Here is a 24616-nt window from a genome sequence, read left to right as displayed (position 1 = left end):
GCTTTTAACACAAAACTGGATCAAATCAAATTTCTAGGGATATAAATCATAATGTAGGGGACAAAAGTCCACAGATTTTGATGAACTATGTCACTTTGACAAGAGGACCTGAAATGTTTATTTTAAAAAATCCTACAGAATGAGGAAGGATATTTTTGTTCACCTAAACCTTTAAAATATTTTAAGCACAATGAATGAATATAGTTCACGACGCACTTCAAGTGGTATGATTTTACTCTTGATATTTCAGTATGCTAATTATTTTTAAATCCAAAAATTATCAAGGATAATATGGATGACCATAGAACACAAGTTCAAAATCGTAGAATGTGCATTTTAGCTGTGCAAAGCATCAAGACCAGGATCCAATTATTGGTTAGAAGTAGCTTTGACCCGCTGAGGTTTACAAGGAGCTTTGGCTATTTAAAATTACACTGAAAACATAACAGCAAATTTGTAAGTATATATAAATCTTAGCCCAAACATTCAAATTCCAAATCATTTCCCACTCCTGTGAACAATGCACTGTGGCTTTGTGCCAACACAATTTGATAGCAGATATTTACGGTGCTGTTAGATATTTGCCCTGACTCATCATTCAAATAAAGATTGCCCCCTAGAAAGTTTATGTCTTGGTCAAAGATTGATGGTAATGAGTACCATTAGCACCCCCCCACCGCGCCAAAAGTCATAATCTCTACCACAAAACGGACAAGGACTGTAATTGCAAGAGAACACCACCACCTCTCAAAGGAGCACACCATCCTTTGTTGGAAGTATTTCTGCATTGTTTCTAGTATAGATCTTGGAGCTCCAGGAAATCTGTGGAAGTATTTCTTATTTGGTTCAAGAAATCAGCTCATTATTGCCCTCTCAAGGGCTATTGAGGATGGAAAATTAGGGCTGATAAGTCATGATACTCATATCCTATAAATTAAAAACAGAATAAATCTTGTTGTATATGGATTATTGGCCCAAAACAACAGCTTAAGGGATCAATGTTCAGTCTATGCAGTGCCACTATGTTGGAAATGCACATATTTTCCTGAGAGATTCTCAGGAGGCAACTGAAGTCTCTGCTTGAAGCTTGCATTTTCAAATTGATGAACTTTTCATCAGTTTCAGGTCCCCAAGTGAAATTAATATAGTTCATCAAAAACAGTGGTCTCATGTCAACTGCAATACATTAGTTACATCCTCTCTTCACTTGCCTGGGACCCTCCTGAAGATCTGAGCCAATGGCAGAGGTAAATGGTTTTTATCCATTCTTCCCCCCAAAACTTCCACTGGCAAGCTGCCTGTACAATCACATGGTGGTTGTTGCATATTATTAGGAGACCCATTGAATACTTTGGCATAATTCTGCTGCCCAATTATAGTGGACACCATGTGATCAAATGGACTATTCAATTTTCTACGTAAATGTGGGGTTTTTTAATGACCTCTGTTTAATATGACTACAGCCACCAAAAAGCCAAAAAAAAAATCTTGTTAAGATTTAGGTTAAATACCATATTTATAGATTTTGATGTCTTAAAGAAACAAGTCAAATAAACAATTATGGATAGTTTTTGATTTATATTATATGTTTAATATGTGATATGTTATTAGTAGACTTTGTATGTAGGATTTATAAATTAAACTCAAAATGTTTTTTTTTAAGTGAGATTTAGGTCAGACAGCATCTGTTGGGAGAAAAACACATTTCTTGTTGGTGACCTTTCCTCAGTTCTTATAAAAATTCTGATGAAATATCTACTTGAATTGTTAATTTTGCTTCTTTCCACAGGCAGTCTCAAAAATTACAATACAGAACAGCCCCTTCAGCTTAGGATCTTGTGCCAGCCTATAGAAACACACTAAAATATCTGAACCTTCGCTACCTCATATCAATAATCCTCTATTTTGCATCCATCTGACTGTCTAAGAGTCTTTTAAATGACCCCATTATACCAGCCTCCTCCACCACCGTAATGCATTCCAGGCACCCATTACTCTCTGTGTGAAAATTTACCCCTGACGTCACCCCTAAATTTCCCTCCCCTCACCTTGTAAAGATGTCTTCTAGTTTTTGCTACTGTCGCGTTGGGCCTTCCAAAATACATCACTTCATACTTGTTTATATTAAATTCTATCTGCCGCTTTTCCACCCAACTCTGCATCCTATCAATATCTTGTTGTAAACTATGATGTCCTTCTACACTAGCGACATCATCTCCAACCTTCCTGTCATCTGCAAACTTAATCACCCATCTCTGTACTTGTACTTTTACAGGTAGTTTATAAAAATTACAAAAAAAGCAGGGGTCGCAGAATAAATCCCACCAGTCGCTGACCTCCAGGCCGAATATATTCCATCTACTACTACCTTCTGCTTTCTGCAGGCAAGCCAATTCTGAATCCACACAGCCAAGTTTCCATGGATCCTTTGCCTCATGACTTTCTGAAGAGTCTACTATGGGGATCCTTACAAGTTTTTCTAGCATTTTCCATTTACAAACACCAAAAGGTGCCAAGGATGAAATGTAGTTTTTCATCTGTCACATAATTCTAGTTATAAAAGCACATGTTCCCGTCCATATGTTTATTTTAGTACAAAAAAGTAGATACAAACAGAAAGTATTTTTTACATGCTTCTATATTATTCTTGGATGCATATCATTAGATTTAATGGTCAAAGAAAATTATTTAGAAAGGGAGTACTTACCCTGTTTTTCTCCTTTTCACTGTTTAACCATGCTTTTGTGACCTTTCTAGAAGCAGCCCACAAAAATATTCTCATAAAGAATATTTCTGTCACATGACAGAATGTATTAGTAATTTAATAAAGTGGATTCAGTCTTCCACAAACTCCAAAAGACTTTAGCCTACTTAACATTTTGGTTGATGGAGTATAAGTTAAAGGTAGTTTACAATTTTTATGCAGCAAAAAGTGTTGTAAGTGATCGTTCAGATTTGAAGTAGGCCCAATTCTCCGACTGTCATTCATGATTTGCCTTCAAGTCACATTGAATTTGTATTAAATTTCAACTAGAGGTAACAGAGAATGTATTTTATTGTATGATTACTTAAAAATCAAGACAAACTAGCCTAATTTAATTTTGTCTCAAATCGTAACATGTATCCTAGATTTGGTTTTATTTCAAACACTATGACTGTATTTTTGTTTGTGCCACACACGGCTCTTCGGCAAAAATGGCAAATGTAAATAAAGCAAAATATACTTTTGAACATAAATGCAGTCTAAGTGCATTGAAAGTTGCTGGCATGGCATCTTTCTAAAATCAATACATGCTATTTGCCCAAATGTTATGTTTCTTAAAGTATTATCTACAATGCTTGTAGAGAGACACCTAAGGATCACAATAAATCCCAAAGTATTATACATGCCAAAGGAGGTGGCTACAAATAAAACAAAACTTGAATAAAGCATTCATAACATTTCCTTTAGCTATTACTTAGAAACAACAAATTAAAAATGTGCACCACTTTGAATGAGATTCATATCATATTTTCTTTGCATCAGATGCTACACATGAATGATTGTGAATCCACACTATGAATCATGGATGAGAAAATGATTCTTCTGAATTTTGCATAAGTATTCGTAAAAGTAGAGATTGGAATGCATAAGAAATGGAGAAACCTTTTGGGTACTCCATAATCTTTAAAATGTTATAATAAAATGCAGCTCATGTCTTGAAACACATACAGCAGCTTTAACACAAATCATTTAGATCAGAATTTTGTTCATGATAATATCCCTATGCTTCCATTTTGTTCTACATGGCTTTTATTCATGATATTTACCAAATAAATTCTTTTGATTACAGCATGAGAAGTCTGCTGAATTCAACAATAATGTGCAATATTTATGTTAATAATGTTGCCTAATGAATTAATTTTTGCAAATGATCAATTATTCAATAACAATCCTACACTTATCCTAGCAAATCCTACCTGTAAATGATAAACTTTGTGATCTTACAGTTATTGTATTCTCGGGAAAGGACAATTCTGCTTCTACTCACTTTGTACTTCACATTCCAGTAGCTCTGGAATATAAATGGTATCAAAACATGGAAGACATAAAAATAATAGTGTAAAAGCAAAATGCCAATGGACATTTTTAAAATTCAAATAACTGGTTCTGTTATGGAAGTATGAAAATGTCTTGGACCCATCCAAAGATCTGGTTTATCAGGAAGAGATAAATTCTTCATTGGAAGACTGAACTTTTTTTTTTCTTCAGCTGAATAATGTAAAAAAATATTTCTAATTAGCACCAAAAAATTAAATCAGGGATTCTCAATCAGAGATATGTTGAGTGCTGTGGGATTGCAATAAGGTTTCATTCAATCTTCCAAAAGCATTGGCTGTCAGGATGTTAATTATTTTACATGCTTCCTGGAGTCACCTTTGTCTATTGTAACTGTAGCAGGAGTGCCTGGAGAGTGTAAATTAGCATGCACTGCTTTGCAGAAGGAGGGTGGACTGTGTTATCTTTGTTGCTTTGTTATTATACACATAACTCGTTGAAGATGGTGCCATATCTTGTTGTTCAAGTAATTAAAGAAAACATAATAATAAATGTTTAATTTTATACCAATGATTTGTTGATGTGTTATTTATGTTTCTCTTTATATATAACATGGATGAGAAGCTTTAGATGCAAAAAGGTTAGGCACCCATTAATTAAATTACATAAAAACATTATAGACTTTAAAAACCATAATATTTTTATATTTTTTTCATTTTAAATTTTAATTTAGACAGACAGCACAGTAACAGATCCTTCTGGCCCACGAGCCCATGCTGCTCAAATATCCTAATTAACTGACAATCCCCCATACGTTTTGAAAGGTGGGAGGAAACCAGAGCACCCGGAGTAAACCTCAAGATATGGGGAGAACGTGCAAACTCCTTACAGACAGTGCTGCATTCGAACCTGGATAGCTGGCCCAGTAATATCATTACGGTAACAACTACGCTAACCATACTGCCCTGTACCTTATTAAAGTTATCTATTGGTTGAAAGTTCTTTTTGGCCTTTAAGCATTTAAATAAGGGTTTAACACACCCACGTTTTTAAATTTCAATGGAACATAATACAGGCAATAGCCAATCAGCCATCAATTTATCCTGCCAAAACATCCTTTGCACTCTAACTGAAGTTGAATGTTCTACCTGATGTGTTTCCTGCAATCGATCTGGTTCTTATTTGGCTTTGTGCATTCTACATTTGATCTCCAATTTGGCTTAATGACAAAGAATAAAGGCTCAAGCACGACTTCAGTCAAACCTCAACTTCAGCTTTCTTTTTAAATTCAGTATCTAATTTCTGAGATAAAACATCTTCCTTTAGTTTGCATTTCAGATTGCCAGGGCTTAGAAAATGTTCTTTTAAATCAAAATGATTAATTTTTTGTCCAAATTCAAGTAGATGCTTCCTTACATGGTCTACGTCATTTTATATTTCAAATCCCCTGCTTCCTCAGTATTTTGCATTTAGGTTTGTTTGAATCCTGTTCTTGATGTGTGTCTTTATTTACTAAATGCAGTAGAAATTTACAATTAATTTCATAATCCCATATTAAACAGCATTTGAAACATTGTCTCTGTGATAGCCCTCTTGCCTAGAATATGGAGATTGTGGGTTCAGGCCCCCTTATCAGAATCCAGGCTGAGAGATCAATACTGCTCAGTCAAGGAGTCTCTGCTCTGAATGAAGCAATCAGATTGATGACCAGCCTGTCCCTTCAGATTCAAATGACACATTCCATAGTACAGAATTATTCTTGGTATCTTAGACATTATCTTTTAACGAATAAGCGTACCAAACCTTTTATCTGGCTGTTCTTTGTAGGCATTTACTGGGTTCAAATTAGGTGTCAAATTGGCAGATAAATATCTTAATTCATTTTTAGATATGAGTATTGCTGGCAATGTTGTCATTTACTTTCATCACTAATTGCCCCTGAACTGAACGGAAGACCATATAGGACACCCAAATGGGGTAATTTTCTTCTCTGAAGGACATTAATAAATCAGAAATGGTTTATGACAATCCAGTATTTCTATGGTTACATTTATACTTACTAAATTTCAGATTTATTTTCATTGACCTTGCATTTTTGAAATGATAATCCAGAACTCCAGCCACCATTTTTGTAACTTAAACTTAACACAGCAAGGATAATTCTCAAAAGAAGTTAAAAAGTTTTGAAATCCTTTGGGATGTATTGAGTTATAAATGTCGTGCATAAATGCAGGTTCCTTCTCTCATTTCTTATATATTTCAATAACAATTGCATAAAGTCCAGTATCCCTGATAAGAGAGTGTGTGCAATGGTAAATACATAGACTTGATTTACATTCACATAAATTCCATTATTTCTTACAATGCACTGCATTCTCTACCCATTTGTCATGTTAAAAAAAAAGTAATGGAAAAAAGTCCTGGAAGAGATCACTTTAAAAGAGTGGCCCTTGACCAATATTGTTATGCTTATTTTATGTGTCCATACCACAGGAGGGAGGTCCTGACCTTATAATAGCGAGAGTACAAATAAGATTGAGAAACTGTATGCAATACCTGTGGTAGAGTAAAAGTCTTGATTATTCAGGTAACAAAATAAGATGATTCAGAGGTGAACTTATTAAATAAATAGGATCCCAACAAAATAAATAAACTGGAACCCACAACAATATTTACACAAAATACAGGACAAATAATACAATATACATTGAGATGAGTAAATAGCGCTTAAATATAGTTTATGTATGCAGAAGGAGATCAATATTAGGAACAGCCTACCCAGAGAAAAATAGAGAAGGTGGTCAATAATTAAAAAAAATACTTTGAGAGAGGTGGAAATACTGAAGAATGTAAGCCAGAGTGTTAGAAATGTGTGTGATTTTTTTGAGCCTCCCCAATGTTTTGCAACTTACTCTCTGTGGTGGAGTCCAAAACAAATCCAAATCGAAAATATATGCGTAATACAGAAGTCAGGTGAAATGTGATTGACAACCACAGATGCATTTAAATGGAAGCTAGATTAAAAATGAAGGAGAAAACTAGCTTGCTATGAGATAAAGGGGATAAGACTTAGATGGAATATAAAGAGTGGCATCAACTTGTTAGATTGAACAGCAATTTTTTTGAGTTTCAAAATTCATTATAATTATCTGTAAAGAAAGGAGAGGACAATATTATTGTTAACAGTGCAAATATTTTCTTAAAACACTGCAAAAGGAAAATCTGAAGTGAAAATATCAGAATAAGGGTCATCAGCTTTATCTCTTCCCCCTGGTCATATTTAACCATATACATTTTTTTTTGGAAAGAAATGTTCATTGTGAATTGTTTTGAAGTGTGTCATTGCAAAAGAAGCACTATACAAATGCAAACATTAATTATAGTATTACCACATTAAACAATCAAACTGACAAGAAATACTGAACCCCAAACTTGGGCCAAAGCTTCTAAAATATAACCTTTCTTAAAGGAAAAGGCTGTTGGTGAGAGTAAAAGATTAACCAGACAGCTTTTGGTACAGGCTGCACAACTGATAAACTTGGCTCAGAAAATATTCCTACTATTATTTTATACTGAATCCTGCTGAATGGATTTTGAATACTTTCCAATGATAAGAAAATGTATTTACATTAAATTTTGGCACTTCCACTTTTTGAATAAAGATGTTATTTACCAACCGTTACCATCCAAACAGGCAGGCAAGGATGCATCTGGAAATATTAGAGCCTATTTCTAGTTTGCAATGTCCATACCAAGAGACACGTTACCACAGTAGTTTACTCGGTGTCCTCTATGTATGTGCAGAACCCCTCTCGAAGTCGTGCTTTACTCTTTCTTAATTATTCTGTTGCCTGGAAAATGCTAATCCAGGGAAAGCAAAGGTTGGGTATTCTCATCATCTTTATCTATGTGTTTCAGAACTCCAGCTTCAACCACTGACTGGGACCTACAAAATCAAAGCAGAGTACAGAGCGATGGCTAAGGTTGCAATTATAATTTTCATTTAAATTTTAAATTTAAATTTAGACATACAGCATGGAAACAGGCCCTTTCGGCCCATGAGCCCCTGCTGCCCAATTACACCCAACTGACCTCAAGCCTGTAGGCTTTGAAGAGAGGGAGGAAACCAGAGCACGTGGAGGAAACCCGCACGGACCTGGGGAGAATGTTCAAACTCCTTACACGCTTTACTTTTATCCATGTTATTCAAGATAGCCTGCCTGAGTTAATGCTTGTCTCAGGGCTGATGCTCCAAGATGCACAATAGTCATTTAGCCAATGTCTGAGAGGACAGCGGGTGTCTGTGCAGCTTCACCCAGGTTGTCAAATATCCAGAGGAGAGTAGGGGAGAGTCAAAAATTTAATGTGGCTAAAACTCAACACCCTAAAGGTAAATCTAGCACATAAAATGAAAGTTTTAAAACTATGCTCTTCTCAAATAGAGAATGTTACAAGTTTCCTTCTCAGATTTAGAAAGTAATTTCACTGTCTTAAGAGTTAAAGATTCCATTATTGTCATGTAATGAAATACAAAACCATAAGAGGAATAGGTTGGGTGTGCTTTCCCAAATTAGGGGAATCAGTAACCAGAGGTCATTGGTTTAAGGTGAGGGGGAGAGATTTAACAAAAGCCCGTGGGATAACTTTTTTGGCACAGAAGTTGATTGGTATATGGAATGTGCTGCTAGAGAAAGTGGTTGATGCAGGTACTATTGCAATATTTAAGTAAGAAAATAAATACGTGGATAGGATGGGTTTAGATGGATATTAGCCAAATGCAGGCAAGCTGGACTAGAATCGGAGGGATATTTTGGTTGGCATGGGCAAATTAGGCTGAAAATATTGTATTATTTTATGACACAAATAAAAATATAAACAGAATAATATGAGCTAGATAATATAGAAAAGTACTGGAGAAGCTCAGCAGGTCACGAAGTATCCATAGAAGGCAAAGGTATATCAGGAATCTTGCTATATTACGCGATCCCATTGATTTCAATGGAGATTCCTGGCCTGAAGGTAAAGCAGCTAAGGGAAAGGTAAGTTTTTGCTAAGTCCTTTAGTTTAATGATTTTGACTATTTCTGTGTTTAAAATATTTTTTTTTAATTTGAAAAGCTTAATCATTTGAATATTTATTTCATTGTTTATGGTTTTATATGACTCAGAATGACTAAAATATTAAAATCAATGGTGCAATGGTAACCAAAGCTGTTCCCAGCTTTGTTTTTGGCCAAATGTAAACCCTGGGCATTTCATTGATGAGGAAATTGTGTGGTGAGGCACAATAGCCATGAACAGTTCACCTCAAGATTTAGATGAAGCCCAAGGATAAGTTTCAAGTGACACCTGATCCTTCACATTCAGGCAATGGGATTTTCCCCTACATCCATTTAGAGTTATACAAGTGACTGGGAACTTGCAGGACCAGTCCCACAGTGTTAAGCCAAAGCCAACATAACACAAACAACAAAGCTGAGAAAAGAGTTCTGGAGGAAATCCTTAACCTTTAACAAAATAAATCGAGCTGTATTTATTCTAAGTTTCCATAATTAATAGACATGAACTTCCAATTAGCAAAGTTTGCACATGTATACAGAATTAGTTCATGCTACATTCCCTTTACACACATTTTAACATGGGTTAAGGATTCACCCATTTGAACTAATAATGCAATCCAATTTGATGGTGTCAATGTCCCATGAGACCAACAACACAGAATTGGTTAATGTTCAAAACTTGTACCATGAATATATTGAATGTCAACTATGGCCTACTCTAGTGATAGAGTGCTAGTGATACTTTTCACCACTAGAGGAAGTCAGAGACTAGTTTGTTGCAGCTTGAGTTGATTCAAGATGGATGCCTCCACACGGTATTGAGTTCTATAGCTAATAAAGTATAGTTGCTTTAAAAGAAAGCAAATTTATTTATTACAATAAAAGAAACATCACAGACTACTACTCTTAATTGTGTTAACTTTTCTGAAATAACTAGTGCAGAATTACTTCAATCAATGACTAAACCAATGGGGTATTGCCAAACAAGGTCTGAGAGGAAAGAGAATGCACTAAATTTGAGGAGGATTTTAACTGGGTTATTTTGTGCTATTACATTCATTATTTAACTTTGGGGAATTAATCAGCGATTGTTATCAATTTTGTTTAAAAGCACAACTCTTCTACTCTTCTACTTTCTACTGGAATGAGAGTAATGATATTATTACATCTCTCTGATTACTTGAATTCTGCCTGGGGTTTATCGATTAATAGTTCAGTCCATCAGATAATGCCCAGCACAGTGGCATAGCTAGTAGGCCTGCTGTCTCACAGCTGCTGTGACCCAGGTTCAGACTTAGCCTCTAGGGCTGTCTGCGTAGAGTTTGCACAATCTCCCTGTGATCAAATGAGTTTTTTTTTTCTAAATCAGGGTGACCAAATTGCAGCTGACGAGCCAAATCAGGCTCTTTGGCATGTAATGTGGGGCTCGCAGAAATATGTTGGCTGAGACAGGAATCATACAGAATGGCATGGCTTGTGATTGAGTGATTTTTAAAAATTATTTATAAATATAAAACTACAAAAATTCAGATAAATTACATTACTATAAATCAACTTATATATAAGAATTTGAAAAAGATAGAGAATTAAGAAGAACCCCCCCTCCAATATCCCTCCCCCCACTAATCCCCTACTAAAAAGAAATAAAGTATAGGACAAGAGATTCACAGCAGGAGTACTCCATGTTATAAAACTTCTTCGAATGTAAATAGACTTTTGGTAGAAAGGGAATGTCTGAGTTTCATTTAAATATTCATACCAGCCCTTTATAAATATGGCACCATATTTTCCAAAATATATAGAATTTATCTCTAAGTTGCAAGTAATTTTTTCAAGTGGTCTGCAACTCCAAACTTCTGCATGCTATCTTTGCATTCCCAAATCTGTATCTGATTTCCAAGTTATAGTAATACATTTTCTAGCTATTGTTAAAGCAGTTGGTACAAATTTCACTGATATATATTCAATTATAATTTAGGTTTAACTCTTTTAATATCCCCCCAATAAAAATAACATTATATCCTGTGGGAATTTAACCCCCATTATTCATTCTAACTAATTACCTATTTCCATCCAAAAAGGTTTAGCCTTAGAAAATTGCTAAGTAAAATGTAAAAATGTACCAACTTCCTGTCCACATCTAACACATAAATCCAAAAAGGTCTGGTTCAATCTATTTAATTTTTAAGGTGTCAAATATAACTGATAGATAAAATTATATTGTACCAACCTATAAAATCACAATTTTTGTACTTTTCATTCTTTACACAACTCAATCCAACTATATTCATCTATTTGCCTATTCAAATCTATCTCCCATCTTTGTCTTGACTTATAAACCCCCACTTTTCTTTTTTGTAACAAATTATACATTACCAAAATAAATGTCTTATAATCTCCATTAAATAGCAATGACTCCACCTCAGACCCTGCTAGTAATAACAAATCATGACCAAAATTCATCACTTGATAATAACAAAATCTAGTATTCTCAGATATCTGAAAATTTTCCTTAATTTTACTGAAAGTCATAAATTTCCCCTCTTTAAAACAATTCTCAACCATCTTAATACCATGATGTTGCCAAATCCTTAAAAATTTGCTCCCCATAGAAAATGGAATATATCTATTTTGAAATAATGGCATATTCCGTGACACCAAACTCCTCCCCCAATTTCTTTATCAACCTTATTCCAAAGCTCAATTCAATGCTTCAAAATAGGAGTTTCTCTATTTGTTATCAATAATCTTCAATTCCATTTATAAATAAAACTTTGAGGATGTGATTCTTCTATTTTACTGAGTTCTATATTCACCCAAGCTGGAATTAAAATTGCAACTTGGCTGCTTTATAATAATTCATAAAATTGGGGAGTTGCAAACCTCCCAAATCATACTTCCCTGTTAATCTCCAAAGAAACCCTCACCATTTTTACCTTTCCATTAAAATATCCTAACATAAGCATTTTAATTCCTTAAAAAATGAGGAATTGCACTTGGAATCGATTGAAAAAATATACTGTATTCTAGGAAAGATATTCATCTTAACACAATTAACTCTGCCTATTAAAGCAGTGGTTCTGAACCTTTTTCTTTCCACTCACATTCCACTTTAAGTATTCTCTATGCCATCGGTGCTCTGTGATTAGTAAGGGATTAATTAAGGTGGTCTGTGAGTGGGAAGGGAAGGTTGAAAATCACTGCTCCGGACCCAATTGTTACTGAAATATTTTGCTTGAGAAAAATGATCATTGGCCAATTTCCTTTGGAGTTATGAAACCGTGCATGTAATGAGTCAATCAGGTACAATTAAAACAGTGGTTTTCAAACATTTTCTTTACAAACTGCTTTAACAATCCCTTACTAATCACAGAGCTCCTATGGCATATGGAATACTTAAAGTCGTATGTGAGTGGAAAGAAAAAGGTTGAGAGCCACTGTATTAAAGTTACAGGTAACATATTCCATTTTTCCAAGTCCTCTTTTATTTTCTTCAATAATGGTGAGTAATTTAATTTAAATAATTTTTTAATCTCTGCATCCACCCACATACCCAAATATTTTATTCCAGTATTTAGCCATCTAAAATCAATAACACTCTTACATTGTATATAATACCCATTTACTAAAGGAGTAATTTTGCTTTTATCCCAATCAATTTTATAACCTGAAATTTCTCCATATTCTATTAATCTTAATTTGAGTTGCAACAAAGAATTTAAAGGATTTGTTAACTAAATCAAAACATCGTCTGCAAATAAATTTATTTTATATTCTGTTTTATTAATTCAGCCAAAGGTTCAATTACTAAAATAAACAAACCGGATGACAATGGACAAATTTGCCTACATGTCCTAGTTAACTGAAACGTTTCTGAAACTTGACCATTAGTCGCCACCTTTGCACCAGGATTCATATATAACATTTTAACCCAATTTATGAATATCGAGGCTAACTCATATTTTCTCAAAACTTTGAAGAGGAAATCCCATTCTAATCTATCAAATGCCTTATCCGCATCTAAAGCTACTGCCACATTCAGACTTTCCCTCTTTTCAGCTAAATGTATTAAACTAATCAATCTTTCCACATTATTTGCAGATTTACTATTTTTAACAAATCCAGTTTGATCCATATGTATTAACTTAGGTAAGTACTTTGCCAATCTATTTGGTAATACTTTAGCAACTATCTTGTAATCAGCATTTAATAACATGATTGTACAATTATGGCATGCGTGGATGTGTTAAGGGAAGTGAAATTAGAAGAGAGTTAGTGTGATCCAGGCCACCCACCCACCGGAGTTCCCAAATTCCAAACTCTCACCTAGACCATGGCTGCCTTTCTGTCTGAGTTCCCAACACCTTCAACACAGATTTACCAGTATAAACAAAATATTTGGAATGTATATATATACTTTTTGATTATTGAAACTAATACAAATTAACAGTTTAAAAACTACATATATGAATAAGTATTATTATGTACAGGCATCCCCAGGTTACAAACAAGATCTGTTCCTAATCTGTCTTTAAGTCGAATTTGTAGATATGTCGGAACTTATGCATCAACAGCACGTGCATCAGATTCACACTTTGGATGCATGGTTACAAAGGTAAATTAGAGAAAAATTCAAGCCAAGTTACACACTCAACAAAGTGTAATGGAAACATGATCGGACATAAAATAGTGGATGGCATTCTCCTTCCTCAAGCTGATGAACCACTGAAGCTGCGTGTAGCCTGTTTGTAAGTACGAGTTGTTCATATGTCCTACGTTCTTAATCCTGGGACTGAATGTACATGTATTTCTTAAAATTTATATACAATATTTGTAACAAAATATGCGTGTAAGAGTAAAAATGTGTATGTAATATTTTTTTCTTATGGCGTTTAAACATCTGTTTGCCCATCCCTGTTCTATGTGCTCTAGTTTCTAACAAGCAAGAATTTGGGATGTGGGTGGAAGGTTAATTGGCTATTATAAATTGCCCCTAATATATAGGAGAGTCGTAAAATCTTGGAGGAAGTTGATCAGAATGGGGGAAAAATAAAATGGGATTTGTGGTATATCAGTGTAAATGGGAGCTTAACGACCTATGCAAGGCCAAAGGGCTTATTTCTGTGTTGCATGATACTATAGATCTAATCTATAGAACTGTTTTAGGTGCCACATGAAAGCCTCAACTTAACTTTCCTTAATTGTACCAAATAACTACTTGAAAATTGAGTCTCTTTTTAAACTCAACTTTGGCTCGAATAAATTGCAGGAAACAGAAATTCAACACAAATGTTTAATATATTCCTCAAAAATTAAAATGCTTGAAAACTTTCTCTCTGATTATGTTCCTGTTGTTCTGCAGCAGCCCGTTTTGAGAGGTGCAGGTAAAATGATCAATTTCTCTGGTCTTAGATTAAAATTTAGTTACACTAATTGGTAAAATGGTAATTTACCAAAGCATTATTTCATTCTAGGAACAATAAAATTGTCCTATGTTGCATTTGACATTTTTTTTTAAATGAACCCTACATTTTAATCTTCATACAAATTAAGTGTTTTCCAATAACAAATATTTTCTTGAAGCTGACTCTCTAATGGATTGGAATAAATCAAGAATTTGGGCACAAAGGTTAAGAAAACTCTCAATTGGTTAAATTTTTGGCAGGTGCAATGGTCACATGAAGAAAGCATAAAGCGTGGGTGATTGGGAGCATTTGGGGAAAGCGAATGGAGAAATTTTTAAACAGGTGAAATTATATAGTATTAGTGTAAATACCACATGGGATCTAGTTAAGATGAATGGAGGAAAGTTTAGGCGAGATGTCCGAGGTAAGATATTTTTTTACTCTGAGAATGGTGCGTGCTTGGAGTGCAATACTAGAGATGGTGGTGGAGGCTGATGCAAAAAGAACAATTAAAAGATTCTCAGAGAGGCACATGGATGTAAGAAAATTAGACGGTTATTGGTGTGAGGTAGGAAAGGGTTAGATTGTTGTGGAGAAGGTCTATATTGGCCAGCACATCCCGGCTGAAGGGTCTGTACTGTGTTGTGATGTTCTAGATCAGTGATTCTCAACCTTTTTCTTTCCACTCACAGACCACTTACAGTAATTCTCAGGTTGAGAATCACTGCTCTAGACCCAACTGTTACCGAAATATTTTGCTTGAGAAAAATTGTCATTGGCCCATTTCCTTTGGAGTTATGAAACCATGCACATAACAAGTCAATTAGGTACAATTAAAACAGTGGTTTTCAACCTTTTTCTTCCCACCCACATCCCACCTTAAGCAATTCCTTACTAATCACAGAGCACCGATGGCATAGGGATTACTTAAAGTGGGATGTGGGTGGGAAGAGAAAGGTTGAGACCCACTGGTCTAGATTTATGTTCTATGTAAATGGTTGCTTCATGATTGTTATAGGTTTGGTGAGTCCAAGAGTCTGTTCTCATGCTGTATGACATGACAATTATAAATAGTACAGATTAAGAGCAGTTTTCTATATCATCCCACTCAGACTCAAAGTCCACAATTTAAAAACGATGTACTTCTCAAGAACAAAAATCCATACAATGCTTTTTTTTAATGTATGTATAGGCAGAGTGGTTCATTTCTTCTTGGCAGATTTTCTACATTGATATAAATTTATCAGAGATGTAAAAAGTAGTGTTGCAAATTTGATAAATAGAAGAGAACATACCTCTTCATAGATTTTGGAGACAGGGTCTTTTCTACATCTTTGAAAGACATGTTATAGGAATCACTAACATATTCATTATCGTCATCATACTCGTGACCCAGAAGAGTTCTTGCCCATGTTCCCATGTCATAAGGTGGCAACATCCCTCCAAATTCTGAAGGCAGGATTTCGGGATGTATGAGCTGATGAAGGCTGTTTAAATTATTTCCATGCATAAATATCTAGAAAGATAATGATGCAATAGCACATACATATTAATATAAGAATAATAAAACTGTTATGTTTTTCAAAAGCATTTTTCAAATTTAAATGTTGAGATGAGATGAGATCAGAGTTTATTGTCAAATGCATAATTTCACCATACATTCTCACTTGGTGCAGCCATGCAGGTCTGCAAGATATACCCACTTAAATTACCACAATATGCCAAGCAGAAAAAAGATTTGACAAATATAAAAGGATAGGTAAATAAATATTAACAGTTGCAGTTAATGGAAAAAAAGAAAGTGAAGTTTCCATAGTACAGACAAATCTTTTGCTGGTCCTGGAGTAGTTTATGCTTAAGGTAATATGGGGTGGTTCAACAACCTGATAGCTGTTCTTGAATCTCGAGGTGCTGGACTTCAAACTTTAGTACCTTCTGTGAGACATGGTTCTTAATGGTGCTAATATTCAGCGGAATCCAAAGTACTCCTTAATCTTTTGGAAATATATTTGGTGCATTTTTTTCCACACATGAAATTCTACTTTACATTCAGTGAGGGGTCAGGACAAAGGCTACAATTTTTGACCAAAGATGTGAGTTGCAAATTAGTAAGCAAAGGGCCAACTGTAAAGAACAAGTAAGCTCTAAAGGACTTTATGACATCTGTAACTTCCTGGTAATCTCTATTATATTTATATATATTTATAACAATTATATTTTGTTACTTGAAAGGCCCATGGAAGATCCTGTTTCTGTCAATTTTCTGTGAACTTTCTATTCTAATTCGCATTAAATCTGGTTAAAGTTATTATTGGTAGGGACAAAGTTCTCTCTGCTTAGACTTAGCATGAAGAATAATCAAACTAAGTGGCATGATCTCATCATGAATTTAAAATGAGAGTGTCACCTAAAAGGGCGAAATAATGAATGTGGAATAATATTCGTCGAGTTTACTTCTGGGATGGAACTGTAAGTATGATCATTCACTTATAATCATAACTCCCCCTTCAAGTGCTTCAATGATTCTAGTAATATAGATTTATGGAAAAAATGTTGTATTTAAAGCAATACGAATGTGGAAATGAGATAGCTCTGAGTAAGCCAAAATTTCATGTAAGGCTACATTTTCAGGAAATCAATTCTTATAAATATTTGATTTTCCAACATTTAAATCAGTCGGAGAGACCTTTGTGTGGGAGTATGTATTGTAACATGTACAATATTTCAGTGGACAAGACTCCCTGTTGAGACAACAGTTGTAAAATCATCTTCAGCAGATGAATGATTTGTCAGATAATAATTATTCTTGGGACAATTTGTTGTTAACTATAGAACACAATGAAATAAACCTGATCTAAATTCATTGCAGTGTCTCTTGCAAGTCAATTAACTGTTCCTGTCTTCTCAGTGGGGTTGTATACTTAAAACAGAATCTTCATTAAGACCATCAGTTTTAAACAAAAACACAGATAGTCCCCAGGTTACGAATGAGATCTGTTTCTAAGTCCGTCTTTAAGTCGAATTTGCAGATAAGTCAGAATTTAAGCATTATCATCTCTTGCAATGGACGTTCATTTTGGAGGCATGGTTACAAGGGTAAATAAGAGAACAATTTAAGCCATATACAAGTTATACACTCAACACAGTGTTAATGGCAATGTGATCAGACTTAAAATGGCAGATGGCCTTCTCCTTCCTCGAGCTGACAAACCGCTGAAGCTGTGCGTAGTCCATTCATAAGTATGAGTTGTCCGTAAGTTGAACATTCTTAACCAGGGGACTTACTGTATTACACTATTGTCATTAAATCTTATTATAGTCCGTAATACATAATAGATTCATTATAAGGATTACAGCAGAGATATGCCCAGTGCAAAATGCTGATACAAAATTAGTCTGTATCTTATCTGTGCAGCTGCTGTTGGAAGAATTTCAGTGCATCTGTGAATTGTACTTAGATATATGACAATAAACTCTAATATCATATCATATTATTTATCTCACCCGTTTCCTGGTCTTCTCTTTCAGAAATGGCCTAATGACAGTATAAAGAGCATGAATATACCAGGGCTGGTTGACAAAATGAATTCCTCCAAAACGAGAAGGAAAGCTGTCCTGTAATGAGAAAAGTACACAGTGAATCTTCCAGCTGTTGTATGACAGAGTATATAGAAATATTTTTTGGGAGATAAATTGTGAAAGGTTTGTTAGAGTAGGTTGCATTACAGATACTTTAAAATAGATCTTATTTGAAATACTGGAGACATAGTGGCTTCTCACACCTTTTTGCAAGAGCTTTGAAGAGTGCTCAAGAAATGTCACTAATGGATTATTGTTTACTAAGGCAACAGATGAAAGAGCAGGCTGGAGCCGCCGTTGTCTGAAAGGAGAATTTGCTGTTGCAAGAGGGTCATGTGGTTTTGTAAGCAGCAAGAGTCAAACAGGCTTTCTCTCAGTCTCGGAGTGTGTGAGAGAGAGACACACACAAACAGAGATCACTTGACAGTGTTGCAGCCAGCAGAGCAGCTGGGACTGGAACAGGACAAGCTGGCAAAAAGCCCAAGTGTGGAAGATGGCCTAGTCACAGCCCTTGTGGTTCATGCAGGAGGAGAGGTCTGGCTGTCTAATGTTTCACTTGGAATAAGTGAAACAAAAAGGAACTCTGTGCTGACCTGAAAGAAAGAGGTTATCATCTGGAGAACCCTGAAGGGGCAAGATTCATCAGCAAGACACTGAGGTGACTGATGGAAGTACATCAGTTGTGGATGTCCTGGAACATCACATCTCTCTCTGAAACCCAACAAAAACCTTCCTGAGTGCTAGCCATTTACCTTTCGAGTAACTAAAGCCTGGTGAACTTTATAAATGTTAAATTCTGTGCACAGTATAAGAATTGCCTGCAACCAGTGAACTCGGAGGAATGAGAAGTGAGATTGGACTGTGAGCCAAATAACTTTTCTGAACTTACACACACATTACACACACGTGCACTTAGAATTAGAAGAGGGTTAAGTTAGGTTAAGTAAGTTAGTGATAAGTTAAAGTTTGATTCTATTTTCATGTTTAAAGATAATTAAAAGCAACTTTTGTTTAAGTAACCATTTATCTTGGTGAATATCTATTGCTGCTGGGTTTATGGGTCCTCTGGGCTTGTAACAGTTGTAAAGGTGTTTAATTCCAATGGATTTCATTATTTTTCATTTCCTTGTTAAAGGAAGCAACATACAGGGTTTGCACAATTGATATAAATGGACTGTTTTAAATTCAGTATAGAGCTCTTTATGCAACAAACATATTTAATTAGTGTTTCCTTGAGGAACAGCAGCCCAAATCCCTTTTAACAAAATATTCAGTGAAGTTTACCTTTGCTCATTAATTACAACACGTGAGATTTTGTAATTGTGATAGCTGTAACAAAAATGATCACATAATCATTTTTTTCTGAATTACTTTTAGCAAATATGAAGCATTTATGTTTAAATCTCAAACTGAAGTGACAATTATCAGAACAAATGGCTGACTGGCGGAAGAAAAAAAATCAGTAACAAAGGACGGAATGTACTGTTGCATGCTGTAATAGACTCATGCATCTTGAGGTCAAGGAAAGGTCACAAATACAGTAAAAAAGAAAGCACAATAACTAGAGCAGTTTTTAGTATGAGCAGTTCAAAGAGGGGAAAAAAGTGAAAGTTAAAGGAAAGGCTTCACTTTATTACTAAACACTGGCATATAACCATCTACAGCACAGAAACAGGCCAGTTTTTCCCTACTAGTCCATGCCAAACATCATCTCCCACCTAGTCCCACTGACCCACATTTGGCCCATAACCCTCCACACCTCTCCCGTCCATATACCTATCCAACCTTTCCTTGAATACTAACATCGATCTCGTTTCTACCATCACTGCCAGAAGTTCATTCCACAACCCCACCACCCTCTGCGTGAAGAAATTCCTCCTCATGTTTCCCTTAAACCTTTCCCCTTTTACTCTCAATCCGTGCCTTCTTGTTTGAATCTCCCCCACTCTCAGTGGAAAAAGCCAATCCACATTGACTCTATCCGTTCCCCTTATAGTTCTGAATACCTCTATCAAATCACTCCTCAACCTTCTACGCTCCAGAGAACAGAGTTCCAGCCTGTCCAATTGTTCCTGAAAAAAATAAGGAACCAAAATGGTACCTGGTTAAAAATGAGCTACCAATTATGATAATTTTATTGTGTAATTTATTTATTATTGCCTATATAGTCAACCCATATGTTTAAAAGTCCATGCCTATAATCATTTCTTGAAAGAAATTAGATCATTTGCAAGACTCTTTCAATGTTGGGAACAGTAATCTTTAGTTGTAACATTGTTGCAATATCAAGATCACATAAACATTATTAAACATTTCATCTTGGGAGAATTTGAACTTGAAGGAGCGTTCCTGTTGCTCATCATCTAGAATCTCAATCCCTATAACTTTTAGGCCATATAGTCACATAACAGTGTGTGCCACAGCAGGCATTAGCAACTACAGGAGAAATCACATAACATCACTTCAAGGAAGCTTCAATTCATGTGTTTAAGAAAGGAATGTGGAAGAAATAAATCAGTGAGTGGAAGAATTTTTGGCTCTGTTTTGTCATTTACATTCAAACATCCAGAATTTTCTCCACATCCATCTCTTGCCAAATTGTACTGTTGCCTTAAATGTGGAAGAAACAGGATTTGAGGGGTCATATAGCATGGAAACGGGTCTTACAGCTCTCCAAAAATACACCCACCATCTGGCACTAATCCCATACTTTTTTTTTACCAAAATAGAATTTATTCACAATAAATTATTTACAAAAGAAAACCGTTCAAAGTCTCTTCCCATCCTTCATTTTGTAACCATACATTTCTATCACTAAACATTGTTATATGCATTCGTATTCACATCATTACCACTCTTGTGGCACCTTGTCGATTCTCCTCTTACTGCAATTTGAGGGGCTCAGCCCCTTAATACCCAGTAATGGAAGGACTCTAGTCTGTGATTCTTCCCCACAGCACCGTCACATTGGCGAGCCAAGCCTCAATGTGTCCCTCAGCATGTAATCCTGCACTATTCTGATTCAAGCACTCTCCTACACATTATGGGCAATTTCCAGTAACGTATTTATCTACCAACCTGCACGTATTTGCACACCTTTGGAATGTGGAATAAACAGTAATACCTGAGGGGAACTCATTTAGTCACCGGGAGAATGTGTAAATCAGTGGTTGTCAAACTTTTTTTTTCCACTTTAAGTAATCCCTACGCTGTGTCCTCTGTGATTAGTAAGGGATTGCTTAGGGTAGTATGTGAGTGGGAAGGGAAGACTGAGAATCACTGCTCTAGACCCATTGTTACTGAAATAATTTGCTAGAGAAAAACTGTCATTGGCCTGTTTCCTTTGGAGTTATGAAACCGTGCACATAACAAGTCAATTAGGTACAATTAAAATAGTGGTTTTCAACCTTTTTCTTTCCACCCATGTACCACCTTAAGCAATCCCTTACTAATTACAGAGCACCGATGGCATAGGGAATACTTAAAGGGGTATGTGAGTGGAAAGAAAAAGGTTGAGAACCACTGCTCTACACACATGCCATCAGAAGTCAGGACTGAATTCAGGTCACTGGAGCTGTGAGTCAGTAGCTTTACTAGCTATGCCACTGTGCCAACCGAAATTTCTGTAAGACTTCTTATTAAGTTGTGTTGATAAAAGAGGAGGAACTTGAAAAAATAAAATGATAAATAAGGAACCAAGTTTATCATAGACTCACATACTTAAGTGAACTTTGGAGCATTCTTTGATAACATTGCTTCCCTGTAGAGCATTATAAAAACAATTCCTTTAGTTATACATTTCTTATTGCCAGTGTTCATAACTTCAATGTCCATGCTGATTCTTTGACTAGCTTAAATGTTTAACTTATCAGGATAAATTAGTTAGACCAGTCATTCTCAACCCATTTTTCTTTTTGGAAATGGCCCTTTTAGGTTTGTGGGCCCACTTCCCTGTGAAGCAGTCAAGTTTAGTTGGTTTCTTCCATTCTTCTCTCTTACCAATTACTGATACATAAAGTCATTAAAAAAATTTTTGATTTCAGTCTGTGGCTCTCTTTAAATGTGCTGTGGCCCCCGTTGAGAATGACTGAGATAGGCTATGGATAATTTAACATCCGGATGAGTTTGTATTTCTGGTCATGACAGGAATAGTATAGAGGCTTTGGAAAGGGATGAATTTATCAAGATGCTGCCTAGATTAAAGGGTTTGAGTTGTGTGATAGCATGGGATCCTATCATCTCTGTATATATTTGTATTTAGTGCTAATGAATGGCTGAGAGCCGTAACCACACCTATTGGTCAGGTCATAAGGTGCTGCACCTAAACAGATCCAGGTCAGTTTGGACTGGTCGACCTCGATGTACTACACTCCAGTCTTTTAGTAATAAAAGCCTTGGTTTGAATCTACAAGTCTTTGAGTCATTCGACGTGCTACAAGTTGTAAGGAGAAGTTTGACCTTCCAGAGAAAAATCTAAATCAATCAAAGGCTGAGGAGAGACCTGATAGAAGTTTATTAAATTATGAGAGTCATAGGCAAGGTAAACAGTCAGAATCTTTTTATCGGGTTAAAACTGTCAAACACCAAAGATCATGCATTTAAGGTGAGGCGAGGAAAAATGAATGAGATATGTGGAGCATTTTTTTTTTACATAGAGAATGCAAAGTGCCTTAAATGGACATGATTAAAGCTTCTAGATAAACATATGCAGAAAATGGAGGCATGAACAAGCAGGAGAGTTTTTATTTATTTTGTAATCATGTTCTGTGCTGTATAACTTCAATTACTCTAAAAGATGGAAGGATCATTTCAAGACTGTATCCATGTAAAAATTCCAACATGGTAAGGGTAAGTTTAGGTGGAGAGGAATCTACAATTGAAGAGATAATTCACAGGCCTTTCGCCTCACACATATTGTGGGAATATGATGGCATTGCCATTTTGCAATGTTGGTACCATCTCTAAGTACATCCCAGAGGTAATGCCCAATTGTAGCAGAACCCCACATTGTTTCATACCACTGATGTCCAAGTCACAGAAAAATAAACAAGCTATCTGAAGCATTGCAGCTTTTAACTATGAGCAACAAATAAAGCATTCACCTTCAGACATGTTGCCTTAGCAACTTCTAAGTTGAAAAACTCTCTGGGATTTACTGTAACAGAATAACAATTATGAACACTGCATGAAAGCAGAACATTCAGTTTTCATTTCAATGCATTTAGGATTGGAAACCAAGAAGGGTAAAATAAAAAGAGAAATAACTGTCGACAAAATTTGGATTTTCAATAATCATGACTCTATAGTACTATTGGATCGAAATCTAAATATGCAGAGTTGTATTTTACAACGGAGTATTTCAGAACTTGCAAACACAGTGCCATATTTTAAAATTGGTAAAACTCAACTAGTTGTCAGTAATGCAGCATAAATTACCTCATCATCATACCCACAAGTGACTTTGAAACAAGTGCTCATTTTTTGTTATAACATAGGAAGCCATTTAATAAGCCAATGCCAAGTCAAAGAGCAATCACATCAATCTCATTTCCTCCAATTATTTCTTCATGACCATCACACATGCCAATCAGTTTCTCCTGATTTTCACCCATCCAAGGTCTAATTTACAATGGCCAATTGAACTAAGAAGTAGAACTTCTTTGGGATATGGGAAGAATCTGGAGCATGAAGGAGAAACCCACAGGATCATAATCCCACACAGGCAGCAACGGCGATCAGGATTGAACTTGGGCTATTCAAAGTGTGAGGTAGCTGCACCTCTGCGAGTCTCCAATTAGTTCTGGGATATTTTGGGACTATTGCCTAGTTATCAGAAACATTGAGGTGATTGTGCTCCTAATGATGCAAAGGTTGCCTGTAAATCAAGGTCAGGTAGACTCATAAACATAAACATTCAGATAATATCTGAGATTATGGAGAGGGGAGAGGCCATCAACAGCCATTAAGATTCTCACTCCTTATTAGATAACCCATGCTCTAAATGCTAGGGAAGGCATCCAAAAAAATTGAGAATATTTGTTCAGAAGTTTTGAAGATTTTATAACTCCAATGAGCCGGCAGCCTCTTTTTTACATTTTCATCTTCATCACTCCCAATCTTCTTTCATTGGGCTAAAATGCTAAGCCACATATCACAATTATCCATCGAGTTACCACCCATTTCCAAACAATTATAAAGTTCTAACCTCTAGAAATATTTATCAGTCAATAATGTAGGTAAAATGAACCCTTTTCCAGTTGGACCTATTTTCCCACTGAACACTCAGCCAACACACCTCCAGTATAGGGCAGCACAGTTGATGTAGCAGTTAGTGCAACACCTTTACAGCACCAGCAATTGGGCCCGGGGTTCGAATCCCGCGCTGTCTGTAAGGAGTTTGTATTGTTATGAGCCCAGATGACCCCAAAACCCGGCAGCAATAGAAATTCACCAAGACAAATGGTTACTTAAACTTTAAAATGGTTGCTTTTAATTATCTTTAAACATGAAAACAGGATCAAACTTTAACTTATT

General features: G+C 35.6%; 1 protein-coding gene across 1 annotated transcript in view; it reads right to left on the bottom strand.

The window, feature by feature from the left end:
• Window positions 1-7683: 7683 nt before the first annotated feature.
• clvs2 (clavesin 2) overlaps window positions 7684-24616 on the bottom strand; it is a 61003-nt gene continuing 44070 nt past the window's right edge. Inside the window, exons 3-5 of the mRNA XM_069888292.1 lie at window positions 18008-18118; window positions 15799-16019; window positions 7684-7985 (exon numbers count right to left, since the gene is read on the bottom strand). Of these exons, the coding sequence (XP_069744393.1) occupies window positions 7901-7985; window positions 15799-16019; window positions 18008-18118 (417 nt within the window). The 3' untranslated portion in view covers window positions 7684-7900. The remainder of the gene's footprint in view (window positions 7986-15798; window positions 16020-18007; window positions 18119-24616) is intronic.

The sequence above is a fragment of the Narcine bancroftii genome, chromosome 6 (genome assembly GCF_036971445.1).
Source record: "Narcine bancroftii isolate sNarBan1 chromosome 6, sNarBan1.hap1, whole genome shotgun sequence".
NCBI classification, from domain to species: Eukaryota; Metazoa; Chordata; class Chondrichthyes; order Torpediniformes; family Narcinidae; genus Narcine; species Narcine bancroftii.
Note: the sequence above shows the minus strand (reverse complement) of the source record. Positions and strands in the feature narration are given on the sequence as shown.